This window comes from Octopus sinensis, linkage group LG30 (genome assembly GCF_006345805.1).
Source record: "Octopus sinensis linkage group LG30, ASM634580v1, whole genome shotgun sequence".
Classification (NCBI taxonomy): domain Eukaryota; kingdom Metazoa; phylum Mollusca; class Cephalopoda; order Octopoda; family Octopodidae; genus Octopus; species Octopus sinensis.
In genome coordinates, this window is record NC_043026.1 from 13614324 (window position 1) to 13628993 (window position 14670).

The 14670-nt window shown below is 38.7% G+C and overlaps 1 protein-coding gene across 1 annotated transcript in view; it reads left to right on the forward strand.

Annotated features, from left to right (window-relative positions):
- The window catches only part of LOC115226627 (hydroxymethylglutaryl-CoA synthase 1), a 39016-nt gene that overhangs the window by 11329 nt on the left and 13017 nt on the right, over positions 1–14670 (forward strand). The window contains exons 3-6 of the mRNA XM_029797640.2: positions 1823–1948; positions 5043–5207; positions 7620–7773; positions 13264–13434. Of these exons, the coding sequence (XP_029653500.1) occupies positions 1823–1948; positions 5043–5207; positions 7620–7773; positions 13264–13434 (616 nt within the window). The remainder of the gene's footprint in view (positions 1–1822; positions 1949–5042; positions 5208–7619; positions 7774–13263; positions 13435–14670) is intronic.

The window sequence follows — 14670 nt, forward strand, 5'->3', positions numbered from 1 at the left end:
TCATCATCATCAACACCTCCACTGTCATCATTATCACCACCTCCACCATAATCATCACCATCATCAATAGTCCATCATCATCATCAAAACTGGCACTGTCATCATCATCAACATCTCCATCATCATCATCAACACCTCCACCACCATCATCATCATCATCATCTCCTCCACCACCACCATCATCATCATCTCCATCATCATCATCAACACCACCACCATCATCATCATCAACACCTCCACCACCATCATCATCATCATTATAAACACCTCCACCACCATCATCATCTTCAACACCTCCACTACCACCATCATCATCATCAACACCTCCACAACCACCATCATCATCATCAACACCTCCACAACCACCATCATCATCATAAACACCTCCACGACCACCATCATCATCATAAACACCTCCACCACCACCATCATCAACACCTCCACGACCACCATCATCAACACCTCCTCCACCATCCTCATCATCAACACCTCCACCACCACCATTATTATTATCAACACCTCCACCACCACCATCATCAACACCTCCACCACCATCCTCATCATCAACACCTCCACCACCACCATCATCATCAACACCTCCACCATCATCAACCTGACTATCACCATCATCATTTATATTTTACATATTTATCATTACAATCACCACCACCATCACCATCATCACCATTGTCATGGTGTTATTATTATTATTATTATTATTATTGAGTGAGAGAGCAGTTCATGCCATCAAAGTGACACTGGGGTAAAATATACGAAGCCCAATATACCCATCATGACTACCTGTCTGATAAGGGTACACCAGGCACATGCATCACAACCATATGTGCGCGACATGGTGATCTCATATCAAGATAAACAGCACATGACCTTGCAGGTGGGGCCCAGTTAGAATTTTCTTCTGGTTGAGTAACCCATCCCGCTCAAAAGGTCCTTGAATAAGGGTTGTTTAAGGATGTTGAACGAACCACCCATGTTTCCAAAGGTGAAATATTCAAACCCCAAAGAATCCCTCTCAACACATGGCTATGATGCTCCCCCACTACTTCTGCTCGTGATCAGAGATGCACATATCGTCAGCCACTAAGGGGCATTTCATCCATCTTTGACTGAGTAATATGAATGCTAAAGGGTCAAAACTCAGATATGATGGGCATGGATGGACTAATGTACATCTCAGCAGCATGGGATGGTTTGTGGAGGCACATGGCCTAGTGGTTAGAGCAGCGGACTCGCGGTCGAGGGATCGCGGGTTCGAATCTCAGACCGGGCGATGTGTGTGTTTATGAGCGAAACACCTAAGCTCCACGCGGCTCCGGCAGAAGGTAATGGCAAACTTCTGCTGACTCTTTCACCACAACTTTGGTGGAGACACATGGCCTAGTGGTTAGAGCAGCGGACTCGCGGTCGAGGGATCGCGGGTTCGAATCTCAGACTGGGCAATGTGTGTGTTTATGAGCGAAACACCTAAGCTCCACGCGGCTCCGGCAGAAGGTAATGGCAAACTTCTGCTGACTCTTTCGCCACAACTTTCTCTCACTCTTTCCTCCTGCATCTTGCAGCTCACCTGCGACGGACCGGCGTCCCGTCCAGGTGGGGAACCTATACGCCAAGGAAACCAGGAAACTGGCCCTTATGAGCCAGGCATGGCTCGAGAAGGAACAAACATAACATGGGATGGTTTATAAAAAGGAAGAATGTTATTGTCATTATCTATTTTTGTTTTTATTTTTGTGTGTGTTTTCTCATTAAAATTTAATTATTTAAATTTAATTGGTGCATTCTTTCTTCTCTTTAATTCCAGGTCGCTATGCTGTCGTGGTTGCAGGAGATATTGCAGTATATGCATCCGGCAACGCCCGCAGTACTGGAGGTGCCGCTGCTATTGCAATGCTCATTGGACCAAATGCACCGTTAATATTAGATCAACGTAAACATTGTATTATTATTATTATTATTACTATTATTATTATTATCATTATTAATATTTTTATTATTATTATTATTACTATTACTATTACTATTATTATTATTATTATTATTATTAAGGCAGTGAGCTGGTAGAACTAACACGCTTAGTGGCATTTCGCCTGTCTTTACATTCTGAATTCAAATTCCGCCGAGGTCAACTTTGTCCTACATCCTTTCAGGGTCATTAAATTAAGTGAGTTTTTGCAGCCTCATTCTTGCAACATGTGGCTTTGAATTGTCATGGAGCAGAATTGGGCCATGCCGATTCACCAATGCAGGTCTCATTTTTTTGCAAGTGAGCATGAATTTCAGCGAGTTGATTGCAGTAAACCTCTGCTGTAAAGCTCTGACTGGCTTCCAGAAAGCTGTAATGGACAACACCAATTGCAGACCACCAGACAGTCACCATAATCTTTTGCTGATGCAACTTTGGCTTTGGGAAATGTTTGGGGGACTCATCACAATCAAGCCATTGACCTGATTGTTTACAGTTCATAAAGGATTCAGTTTTCGTCACAAGTGGCTATGCGGTCAAGAAAAGTGATCATAGGTATTTTGCAGAAAAAGCATTGAGCACACTTTGAAACGCCAAACATTTCGATTTTCATTGAGCTTATACGGTACACATTTATCAAGCTTTTCCACCTTACCAATCTTCTTCAGATTGTGTGAGACTGTTGCAATACTGACACTTTGACATGGGTTTTGTTCAAAAATTGCTTTCAATTGTTCATTATCAGGACTGCATGAGCATCCTCTACCTTCTTCATCTTCAAGGCTCTCATCACCACTACGGAGTTTCTGAAACCACCTTCATACTATGCAATAACTTGTGGACCCCTCTCCCCATGCTCTGTTGGTATTGGCAGCAGTTTGGCAGGCATTGTGCCCAAGCTTGAACTGATGCAAGAAAAGTCAGTGAAGGCCCCTTTTTTGTCATGTTCATAATCAAGGGCACCTATGCTTCAAGAATGTTTTCTGTCTGAAATGAGTAGAAAATTATTAAAGAGCATACATAAATTATTACATCATCATCATCGTTTAGCGTCCGCTTTCCATGCTAGCATGGGTTGGACGGTTCAACTGAGGTCTGGGAAGCCAGAAGGCTGCACCAGGCCCAGTCTGATCTGGCAATGTTTCTACGGCTGGATGCCCTTCCTAACGCCAACCACTCCATAAGTGTAGTGGGTGCCTTTTACATGCCACTGGCACAGGTGCCACACGAGGCTGGCAAACGGCCACGATCGGATGGTGCCTTTTACGTGCCACCGGCACGGGGGCCAGGCGAGGCTGGCAACGGCCACGATACGTATGTCGAAATTCACCTAAAATATAATTAAAATACTATGATAAAACTGTTTCAAAACAAAACACTTAGAGCAGCCATTATTTTCAGAACAACCTAATAAGATATAATAAATCTCAGAGATAGTTATAAACAGTAGCTACAACACATCGTGACGTATATTTGCCATTTAAATATGGCTAACCCCTAAGGGTGGATGCTACTGTAGTTTGTAGCCCCAGGAGGACACCTCCTCCAGCTGGCCATAGACACACTTTATGTGCCCTATCAGTATTTGCAAAGGGAAGCCATCCTTCCCGTCTTCAACTTATGATACACACAGACTTGAGTTTCTGGATATTGACCCGTCATCGGCGTGTGACAATCACAGTTGTCGATGAGAAGCAGGTTCCCTTCACAAATACATATACTTTTTCCAGTATCATAAAGACACTGATATCGAAAAAGTGTGAACAAGCAATAATAAATCTCAGAGCGAGTTATAAACAGTAGCTGCAACACATCGTGACGTATATTTGCCATTTAAATATGGCTAACCCCTAAGGGTGGATGGTACTGTAGTTTGTAGCCCCAGGAGGACACCTCCTCCAGCTGGCCATAGACACACTTTCTGTGCCCTATCAGTATTTGCAAAGGGAAGCCATCCTTCCCATCTTCAACTTATGATACACATGGACTCGAGTTTCTCGGGTCAATACTCAGAAACCCGAGTCCGTGTGTATCATGAGTTGAAGACGGGAAGGATGGCTTCCCTTTGCAAATACTGATAGGACACAGAAAGTGTGTCTATAGCCAGCTGGAGGAGGTGTCTTCCTGGGGCTACAAACTAATAAGATAAATATATACAAATTATAAAAATAATTTTTTAAAAAATGCAATACAATACTGTTTCTACTTTGCGGATTTTCACCTATCACAGGGCTTTTGGAATGTAACGCTTGCGATAGGTGAGAGATTACTTTGCTTCAAACTTGTTAGTATATCATGTACAAGGTATGTCTACTAAACACTAGATTAAGTATTTAGATCAGTGCTTTTCAAACTTTTTGCTGGAGCGGAACCCCAAGGAAACATTCCACTGGCTCGGGGAACCCCTGTGCAATAATTTAATAGTCTTATGCACACATATCTGCACAGGAGAATTAAAAATTACTGCCGATTTTAGCAGTTTTGTAACTACTTGCGGAACCCCTGGACTGTACTGGCGGAACCCTGGTTGAAAACCACTGATTTAGATGCATCAAATTACATTTGTATTCATTTCTAGAAATCTATCTGCTGTTTGGATGGGGTGGGGCTTATGTGCATGGATCCCGCATCTGACCTCGCATCTAAGTTAGCGCCTTGGAGAGGCTGCTGTCCCTGGGTGGCTCTGGATTGGTTTCTGCAGGGGCCTGATTGTTGTGACCCGTAATTGCGGGTGGACTCACTCTCGGGCCTCACTGGTAGAGCCGATCAGTTGACAGATAAACCGTCATAATGGAGCCCTTCACGGGCTGTTGCCAAGTGACTGGCCAGTTAAATGGATTGTTCGGTTGGCTAGGAAGGATGTTGGCCTGCGGGACAGTCCCTGGGGTTTGATTCCTTACTTTTGCACTCGTGTTTATCGTCCGCGTACTCTTGGAAATTGCCTGGCCCAGAAATCAAATTCAATGGTGTCTATTTACTTTTGAGCCGTCTGTGCCTTTCAAACGACCCTCTCTCACCTCAACTGTCTAACTTTTCTGTTTTTTTCTCTCTCTCAAAGGAGTTCGTGCTACTCATATGCAACATGTGTACGATTTCTACAAACCAGACATGTCTTCTGAATATCCGACAGTGGACGGGAAACTCTCTATTCAATGCTACCAGCATGCACTGGACAAGTGCTACCAGGAGTACACTCGCAAAGTGCAGCAGCAACACCTTATAGGTAATTTGTATTTCAATATCACCACTAAGTCTGTACATACGATACATGATGGCATTGAAAGGTGCGTGAGCATATTTAGGGTACCTGAATATATTCAGCTGCATCATCATCATCATCATCATCATTTAGTGTCTTCTTTCCATGCTGGCATGGGTTGGACGGTTCAACTGGGATCTGGGAAGCCAGAAGGCTGCACCAGGCTCCAGTCTTGATCTGGCAGTGTTTCTACAGCTGGATGCTCTTCCTAATGCCATCCACTCCGAGAGTGTAGTGGGTGCTTTTTACGTGCCACCGGCACGAGGGCCAGTTTGGTGGTACTGGCAGCAGCCACGTCCAAATGGTGCTTTTACGTGCCGCCTGCACAGGAACCAGTCCAGTGGCACTGGCGACGTCCTCACTCGAATGTTTCACGTGCCACCAGCACAAAATTATCTCGTAGCTTTGAGATTTTGATGATGTGATTTGTTTACTTACAGAATGACATTGTAGGGTAGGTGTGAGAGGCTGGACCTTGCTAGTTTCAACATAAAAATGGATACAGCTAATGTAACCCTTCAACATTCAGATTCCTGTGTCAATTGTAATGTTTATTTGTTCTTTTACTTGTTTCAGGCATTTGACTGCGGCCATGCTGGAGCACTGCCTTTAATCGAGCAAATCGACCCCAGGACTTATTCTTTGTAAGCCTAGTACTTATTCTATCGGCCTCTTTTGCTGAACTGCTAAGTAACGGGGACATAAACACACCAGCACTGGTTGTCAAGCGATGTTGGGGGGACAATCACAGACACACAAACACACACACACATATATATATATACATATATACGACGGGCTTCTTTCAGTTTCCGTCTACCAAATCCACTCACAAGGCTTTGGTCGGCCCGAGGCTATAGTAGAAGACACTTGCCCAAGGTGCCATGCAATGGGACTGAACCCGGAACCATGTGGTTGGTAAGCAAGCTACTTACCACACAGCCACTCCTATGCCTATGTTTTGAATTAATCATGCATTATCTCGAAATTTCAATGATGTGATTAATTTTTAGAATGATGTTGTAGGGTAAGTGGGAGAAGTCTGATCTAGCTGGTTTTAATATAAAGCCGGTAGAATATTTGGATCAATACAGCTACAGTAAACCCTTTAGCATACAGATTGATCTGTCAAACCTAATGTTTATTTATTCATATTGTTTTAAATTACTCATGCAATCTCATACCTTTGAGATTTCTATGATATAATAGTATATTTTTAGAATGATGTCGGGTAGGTGTGATATGCCAGATCTGGCTGGTTCCAATACAAAAGAGGTAGAATATTTTGGTTGGATGTGGGCAGTTTAAATAATAAAGGGTTAAAGTGGATTTTCACAAAATCACAGCCATATTTTTCATAACTTTCATAGGCATAGGAGTGGTTGTGTGGTAAGTAGCTTGCTTACCAACCACATGGTTCCGGGTTCAGTTCCACTGCATGGCACCTCGGGCAAGTGTCTTCTACTATAGCCTCGGGCTGACCCAAAGCCTTGTGAGTGGATTTGGTAGACGGAAACTGAAAGAAGCCCGTCGTATATATGCATATTTATATATATATATGTGTGTGTGTGTGTGTCTGTATATGTTTGTTCCCCCAACATCACTTGACAACCGATGCTGGTGTGTTTACGTCCCCATAACTTAGCGGTTCGACAAAAGAGACTGATAGAATAAGTACTAGGCTTACAATGAATAAGTCCTGGGGTCGAGTTGCTCGACTAAAGGTGGTGCTCCAGCATGGCCACAGTCAAATGACTGAAACAAGTAAAAGAGTAAAGAGAGGGAGAACTTACGTGTTTCCTGTAACAATCACAGCTATTACATGAGAGAGAGAATCATTTTGTTATCATAGGTGAGATTAGAAAATTGAAATTAAGGAATTATATAAAAAGAAAAATCTTTAGAACTCACATAGGGCGCAGGAGTGGCTTTGTGGTAAGTAGCTTGTTTACCAACCACATGGTTCCGGGTTCAGTCCCACTGCGTGGCACCTTGGGCAAGTGTCTTCTACTATAGCCTCGGGCCGACCAAAGCCTTGTGAGTGGATTTGGTAGACGGAAACTGAAAGAAGCCCGTCGTATATATGTATATATATATATGCGTGTGTGTGTGTTTGTCCCCCTAGCATTGCTTGACAACCGATGCTGGTGTGTTTATGTCCCCGTTACTTAGCGGTTTGGCAAAAGAGACCGATAGAATAAGTACTGGGCTTACAAAAGAATAAGTCCCGGGGTCGAGTTGCTCGATTAAAGGCGGTGCTCCAGCATGGCCGCAGTCAAATGACTGAAACAACTAAAAGAGTAAAAGAGATATTTAAAATTAAAAAAAAATGTTTTTGTTAATACATAGTTCATAAAATTTCTTTGAATTCTTCAGAAAACTTCACTGTGGCTAGCGCCAATGCATTTGTGTTTCATTCACCATACTGTAAACTGGTGCAGAAATCTCTGGCCCGGCTTGTACTCAATGATTTTCTGCGAGACCCCAATCCCGACTTCAACGGATTGTACAATGGTCTTGAAGAATTCAGGTGAGTCTAACACATTTTTTATTAATCTTCAACCAATATGCTGTGGCACCAAAGTTTTTTGGGGGTTTTTTCTCATTCTCTGTCTTGTTTGCAGCGTGGAAGGTGTTTGTAAGCCATTTAAGAAACACAGAAAAGCCGTTCGATTCACTTCAACATTTAAGTTTAATTTGTCAGAATATTTTCGTCGCTTTAAGACCGCGAGCTGTTCATTGACAAAAATCCATGCTGAATAAGGTTTATATATATATATATATACAATTGCAGCGTGGAAGGTGTTTATAAGCCATTTAAGAAACACACAAAAGCCGTTCGATTCACTTCAACATTTAAGTTTAATTTGTCAAAATATTTTCATTGCTTTAAGACCGCGACCTGTTCATTGACAAAAATCCATGCTGAATAAGGTTTATATATATATATATAATTGCAGCGTGGAAGGTGTTTGTAAGCCATTTAAGAAACACACAAAAGCCGTTCGATTCACTTCAACATTTAAGTTTATTTGTCAGAATATTTTCGTCGCTTTAAGACCGCGACCTGTTCATTGACAAAAATCCATGCTGAATAAGGTTTATATATATATATATATACAATTGCAGCGTGGAAGGTGTTTATAAGCCATTTAAGAAACACACAAAAGCCGTTCGATTCACTTCACTTCAACATTTAAGTTTAATTTGTCAAAATATTTTCATTGCTTTAAGACCGCGACCTGTTCATTGACAAAAATCCATGCTGAATAAGGTTTATATATATATATATAATTGCAGCGTGGAAGGTGTTTATAAGCCATTTAAGAAACACACAAAAGCCGTTCGATTCACTTCAACATTTAAGTTTAATTTGTCAAAATATTTTCATTGCTTTAAGACCGCGACCTGTTCATTGACAAAAATCCATGCTGAATAAGGTTTATATATATATATATATACAATTGCAGTTGCAGCGTGGAAGGTGTTTATAAGCCATTTAAGAAACACACAAAGCCGTTCGATTCACTTCAACATTTAAGTTTATTTGTCAAAATATTTTCATTGCTTTAAGACCGCGACCTGTTCATTGACAAAAATCCATGCTGAATAAGGTTTATATATATATATATATACAATTGCAGCGTGGAAGGTGTTTATAAGCCATTTAAGAAACACACAAAGCCGTTCGATTCACTTCAACATTTAAGTTTAATTTGTCAAAATATTTTCATTGCTTTAAGACGCGACCTGTTCATTGACAAAACCATGCTGAATAAGGTTTATATATATATATATATATACAATTGCAGCGTGGAAGGTGTTTATAAGCCATTTAAGAAACACACAAAAGCCGTTCGATTCACTTCAACATTTAAGTTTAATTTGTCAAAATATTTTCATTGCTTTAAGACCGCGACCTGTTCATTGACAAAAATCCATGCTGAATAAGGTTTATATATATATATATATATACAATTGCAGCGTGGAAGGTGTTTATAAGCCATTTAGAAACACACAAAAGCCGTTCGATTCACTTCAACATTTAAGTTTAATTTGTCAAAATATTTTCATTGCTTTAAGACCGCGACCTGTTCATTGACAAAAATCCATGCTGAATAAGGTTTATATATATATATATATACAATTGCAGCGTGGAAGGTGTTTATAAGCCATTTAAGAAACACACAAAGCCGTTCGATTCACTTCAACATTTAAGTTTAATTTGTCAAAATATTTTCATTGCTTTAAGACCGCGACCTGTTCATTGACAAAAATCCATGCTGAATAAGGTTTATATATATATATATAATTGCAGCGTGGAAGGTGTTTATAAGCCATTTAAGAAACACACAAAAGCCGTTCGATTCACTTCAACATTTAAGTTTAATTTGTCAAAATATTTTCATTGCTTTAAGACCGCGACCTGTTCATTGACAAAAATCCATGCTGAATAAGGTTTATATATATATATATATACAATTGCAGCGTGGAAGGTGTTTTAAGCCATTTAAGAAACACACAAAAGCCGTTCGATTCACTTCAACATTTAAGTTTAATTTGTCAAAATATTTTCATTGCTTAAGACCGCGACCTGTTCATTGACAAAAATCCATGCTGAATAAGGTTTATATATATATATATACAATTGCAGCGTGGAAGGTGTTTATAAGCCATTTAAGAACACACAAAAGCCGTTCGATTCACTTCAACATTTAAGTTTAATTTGTCAAAATATTTTCATTGCTTTAAGACCGCGACCTGTTCATTGACAAAAATCCATGCTGAATAAGGTTTATATATATATATATATACAATTGCAGCGTGGAGGTGTTTATAAGCCATTTAAGAAACACACAAAAGCCGTTCGATTCACTTCAACATTTAAGTTTAATTTGTCAAAATATTTTCATTGCTTTAAGACCGCGACCTGTTCATTGACAAAAATCCATGCTGAATAAGGTTTATATATATATATATATACAATTGCAGCGTGGAAGGTGTTTATAAGCCATTTAAGAAACACACAAAAGCCGTTCGATTCACTTCAACATTTAAGTTTAATTTGTCAAAATATTTTCATTGCTTTAAGACCGCGACCTGTTCATTGACAAAAATCCATGCTGAATAAGGTTTATATATATATATATATACAATTGCAGCGTGGAAGGTGTTTATAAGCCATTTAAGAAACACACAAAAGCCGTTCGATTCACTTCAACATTTAAGTTTAATTTGTCAAAATATTTTCATTGCTTTAAGACCGCGACCTGTTCATTGACAAAATCCATGCTGAATAAGGTTTTATATATATATATATACAATTGCAGCGTGGAAGGTGTTTATAAGCCATTTAAGAAACACACAAAAGCCATTCGATTCACTTCAACATTTAAGTTTAATTTGTCAAAATATTTTCATTGCTTTAAGACCGCGACCTGTTCATTGACAAAAATCCATGCTGTATAAGGTTTATATATATATATATATACAATTGCAGCGTGGAAGGTGTTTATAAGCCATTTAAGAAACACACAAAAGCCGTTCGATTCACTTCAACATTTAAGTTTAATTTGTCAAAATATTTTCATTGCTTTAAGACCGCGACCTGTTCATTGACAAAAATCCATGCTGAATAAGGTTTATATATATATATATAATTGCAGCGTGGAAGGTGTTTATAAGCCATTTAAGAAACACACAAAAGCCGTTCAATTCACTTCAACATTTAAGTTTAATTTGTCAAAATATTTTCATTGCTTTAAGACCGCGACCTGTTCATTGACAAAAATCCATGCTGAATAAGGTTTATATATATATATATATACATTGCAGCGTGGAAGGTGTTTATAAGCCATTTAAGAAACACACAAAAGCCGTTCGATTCACTTCAACATTTAAGTTTAATTTGTCAAAATATTTTCATTGCTTTAAGACCGCGACCTGTTCATTGACAAAAATCCATGCTGAATAAGGTTTATATATATATATATACAATTGCAGCGTGGAAGGTGTTTATAAGCCATTAAGAAACACACAAAAGCCGTTCGATTCACTTCAACATTTAAGTTTAATTGTCAAAATATTTTCATTGCTTTAAGACCGCGACCTGTTCATTGACAAAAATCCATGCTGAATAAGGTTTATATATATATATATATACAATTGCAGCGTGGAAGGTGTTTATAAGCCATTTAAGAAACACACAAAAGCCGTTCGATTCACTTCAACATTTAAGTTTAATTTGTCAAAATATTTTCATTGCTTTAAGACCGCGACCTGTTCATTGACAAAAATCCATGCTGAATAGGTTTATATATATATATATATACAATTGCAGCGTGGAAGGTGTTTATAAGCCATTAAGAAACACACAAAAGCCGTTCGATTCACTTCAACATTTAAGTTTAATTTGTCAAAATATTTTCATTGCTTTAAGACCGCGACCTGTTCATTGACAAAAATCCATGCTGAATAGGTTTATATATATATATATATACAATTGCAGCGTGGAAGGTGTTTATAAGCCATTTAAGAAACACACAAAAGCCGTTCGATTCACTTCAACATTTAAGTTTAATTTGTCAAAATATTTTCGTCGCTATAAGACCGCGACCTGTTCACTGACAAAATTCCGTGCTGCATCACGAAGTTTTGTCAGTGAACAGGTTTAGCTGGACGGATGGACTTGTTTATTCTGTCTTGTACTTATTCTATCGATCTGTTTTGCCGAACCGACATATTAAAAAAGATTAAAAAAGAAACTTTACTCATGGGACAAACAGTAATAACAACAAGCAAGCTACAACTATAATGATGATAATAATAATAATGGTTTAATTTGTAAAAATATTTTCGTCGCTTTAAGACCGTGACCTGTTCACTGACAAAAATCTGTGTTGCATACAGGTGAACAGGTCGCGGTCTTAAAGCGACGAAAATATTTTGACAAATTAAACTTAACTGTTGAAGTGAATCGAACGGCTTTTGTGTGTTTCTTAAATGGCTTATAAACACCTTCCACGCTGCAATTGTATATATATATATATATAAACCTTATTCAGCATGGATTTTTGTCAATGAACAGGTCGCGGTCTTAAAGCAATGAAAATATTTTGACAAATTAAACTTAAATGTTGAAGTGAATCGAACGGCTTTTGTGTGTTTCTTAAATGGCTTACAAACACCTTCCACGCTGCAATTATATATATATATATATATATAAACCTTATTCAGCATGGATTTTTGTCAGTGAACAGGTCACGGTCTTAAAGCGATGAAAATATTTTGACAAATTAAATTTAAATGTTGAAGTGAATCTAACAGTTTTTGTGTGTTTCTTAAATGGCTTACAAACACCTTCCACGCTGCAATTGTTTTCGTTCCAGCACATGATCTCAGATCAAGTCACTTGCTATGCAAGTACATCTCCGTAATCTGTTTTGCTTATTTTTTTGATTCCTTGTAATATACGAATGCACAATGACTAAGGAATTCGCCTCATGGCCATGTCGTGTTCAGTTCAGTCTCACTGCATGACACCTTTGCCAAATGCCTTCTACCTATTTCTTTACTGCCCACAAGGGGCTAAACACAGAGAGGACAAACATGGGCAGACAAACGGATTAAGTCGATTACATCGACCCCAGTGTGTAACTGGTACTTAATTTATCGACCCCCAAAAGGATGAAAGGCAAAGTCGACCTCAGCAGAAATTGAACTCAGAACGTAACGGCAGACGAATATGGCTATGTATTTTGCCCAGCGTGCTAACGTTTCTGCCAGCTTGCCGCCTTCTACCATTGCCTTTGGCCAACCAATGCCATATGAGCAAATTTGGTTGATGGAAACTGCAAGAAAGACCATCCTATATCGAACGGCTTTTGTGTGTTTCTTAAATGGCTTACAAACACCTTCCACACTGCAATTGTTGAAAATTGTTTATTTAGAGCATAAAGCCATCATTTACATAATCTCTTGAACTTATTAATTATGCATTTATTTATTTATTTATTTGCAGGAAAATTGAACTGGAGTCTACATACTTTAATAAGCAAGTGGAATCTACGTTTGTGAAGTGCAGTGAAAAGGCATTCCTTCAGAAAACCAAACCGTCTCTTTTTTTGGCAAACAGAATCGGAAACATGTACACTCCATCAGTCTACAGCTGTTTACTCTCCTATATAATGCAGTAAGGATGAATGGCTTCTTAACCCTTTCGTTACTGTATTTATTTTGCGATGCTCTGTGTTTCTTTCAATTACTTTAAATATAACAAAGAATTTAGTAAAATAACTTAGTTATCATTCAGCTAGTGTTAGGAACATAAATTGTGACTAAGGTTTGGTGGAAGATTTTAATTCAGAACTTATGAAAACAAGATACTTGTACTACAGAGCCAGAGCTGGTTTTAACCAGGTTGGTACCGAAAAGGGTTAAGAATTGTTTCTCTATTGTATATTTCAACACTTTTGTTACCATATTTCTGTTGAGATGCTCTGTGTTTCTTTCAATTACTTTAAATATAACAAAGAATTTAGTAAAATAACTTAGTTATCATTAAGCTAGTGTTGGGAACATAAATTGTGACTAAGGTTTGGTGGAAGATTTTAATTCAAAACTTACGAAAACAAGACATTTGTAGTACAGAGCCAGAGGTGGTTTCAGCCAGGTTGGTATTGAAAGGGTTAAAAACACTTCTACATTTGGGTAGACAGACATTAGAAGCAGTTGAAAGGGTGTGGATTGAAGGAAATTTTGGCTATTATTTCTAGCATATAGAGTAACCACATTGAGGTCTCCTTCTCTCATGTCTTCTGCTGATTATTTTTCTTCTTAACCCTTTTGTTACCATATTTCTGTTGAGATGCTCTGTGTTTCTTTCAATTACTTTAAATATAACAAAGAATTTAGTAAAATAACTTGGTTATCATTCAGCTAGAGTTAGGAACATAAATTGTGACTAAGGTTTTTGGTGGAAGATTTTAATTCAGAACTTATGAAAATAAGAGATTTGTACAACTGAACCAGAGGTGGTTTTGGCCGGGTTGGTATCAAAAGGGTTAAAGGGCATCTTTTGAAGTTTCTCCTTTTCTGTGTATGATTTTTGTTTTGTGAGGTATTTTTGCCATCTCAATATGGCTAACCACTAAGGGTGGGTGTTACTGTAGCTTCTAGCCCCAGGAGAACATCATCTCCAGCTGGCTTTAGGCACACTATCTGTGCCCTATCGGTATTTGCAAAGGGAGGTCATCCTTCCCTTGTCAACCTAAGTGATACGCACAGACTGCAATTTCTAGGTATTGACCCGTCATCAGCGTACGACAATCACCGGTTTTCGATGAAGGGAGTCCCAATGCAAATCCTTATATCCTTTTTCCAGTAACTTTTCGTCACTGATCTTGAAAAACTGTATGCAAGCAATAAT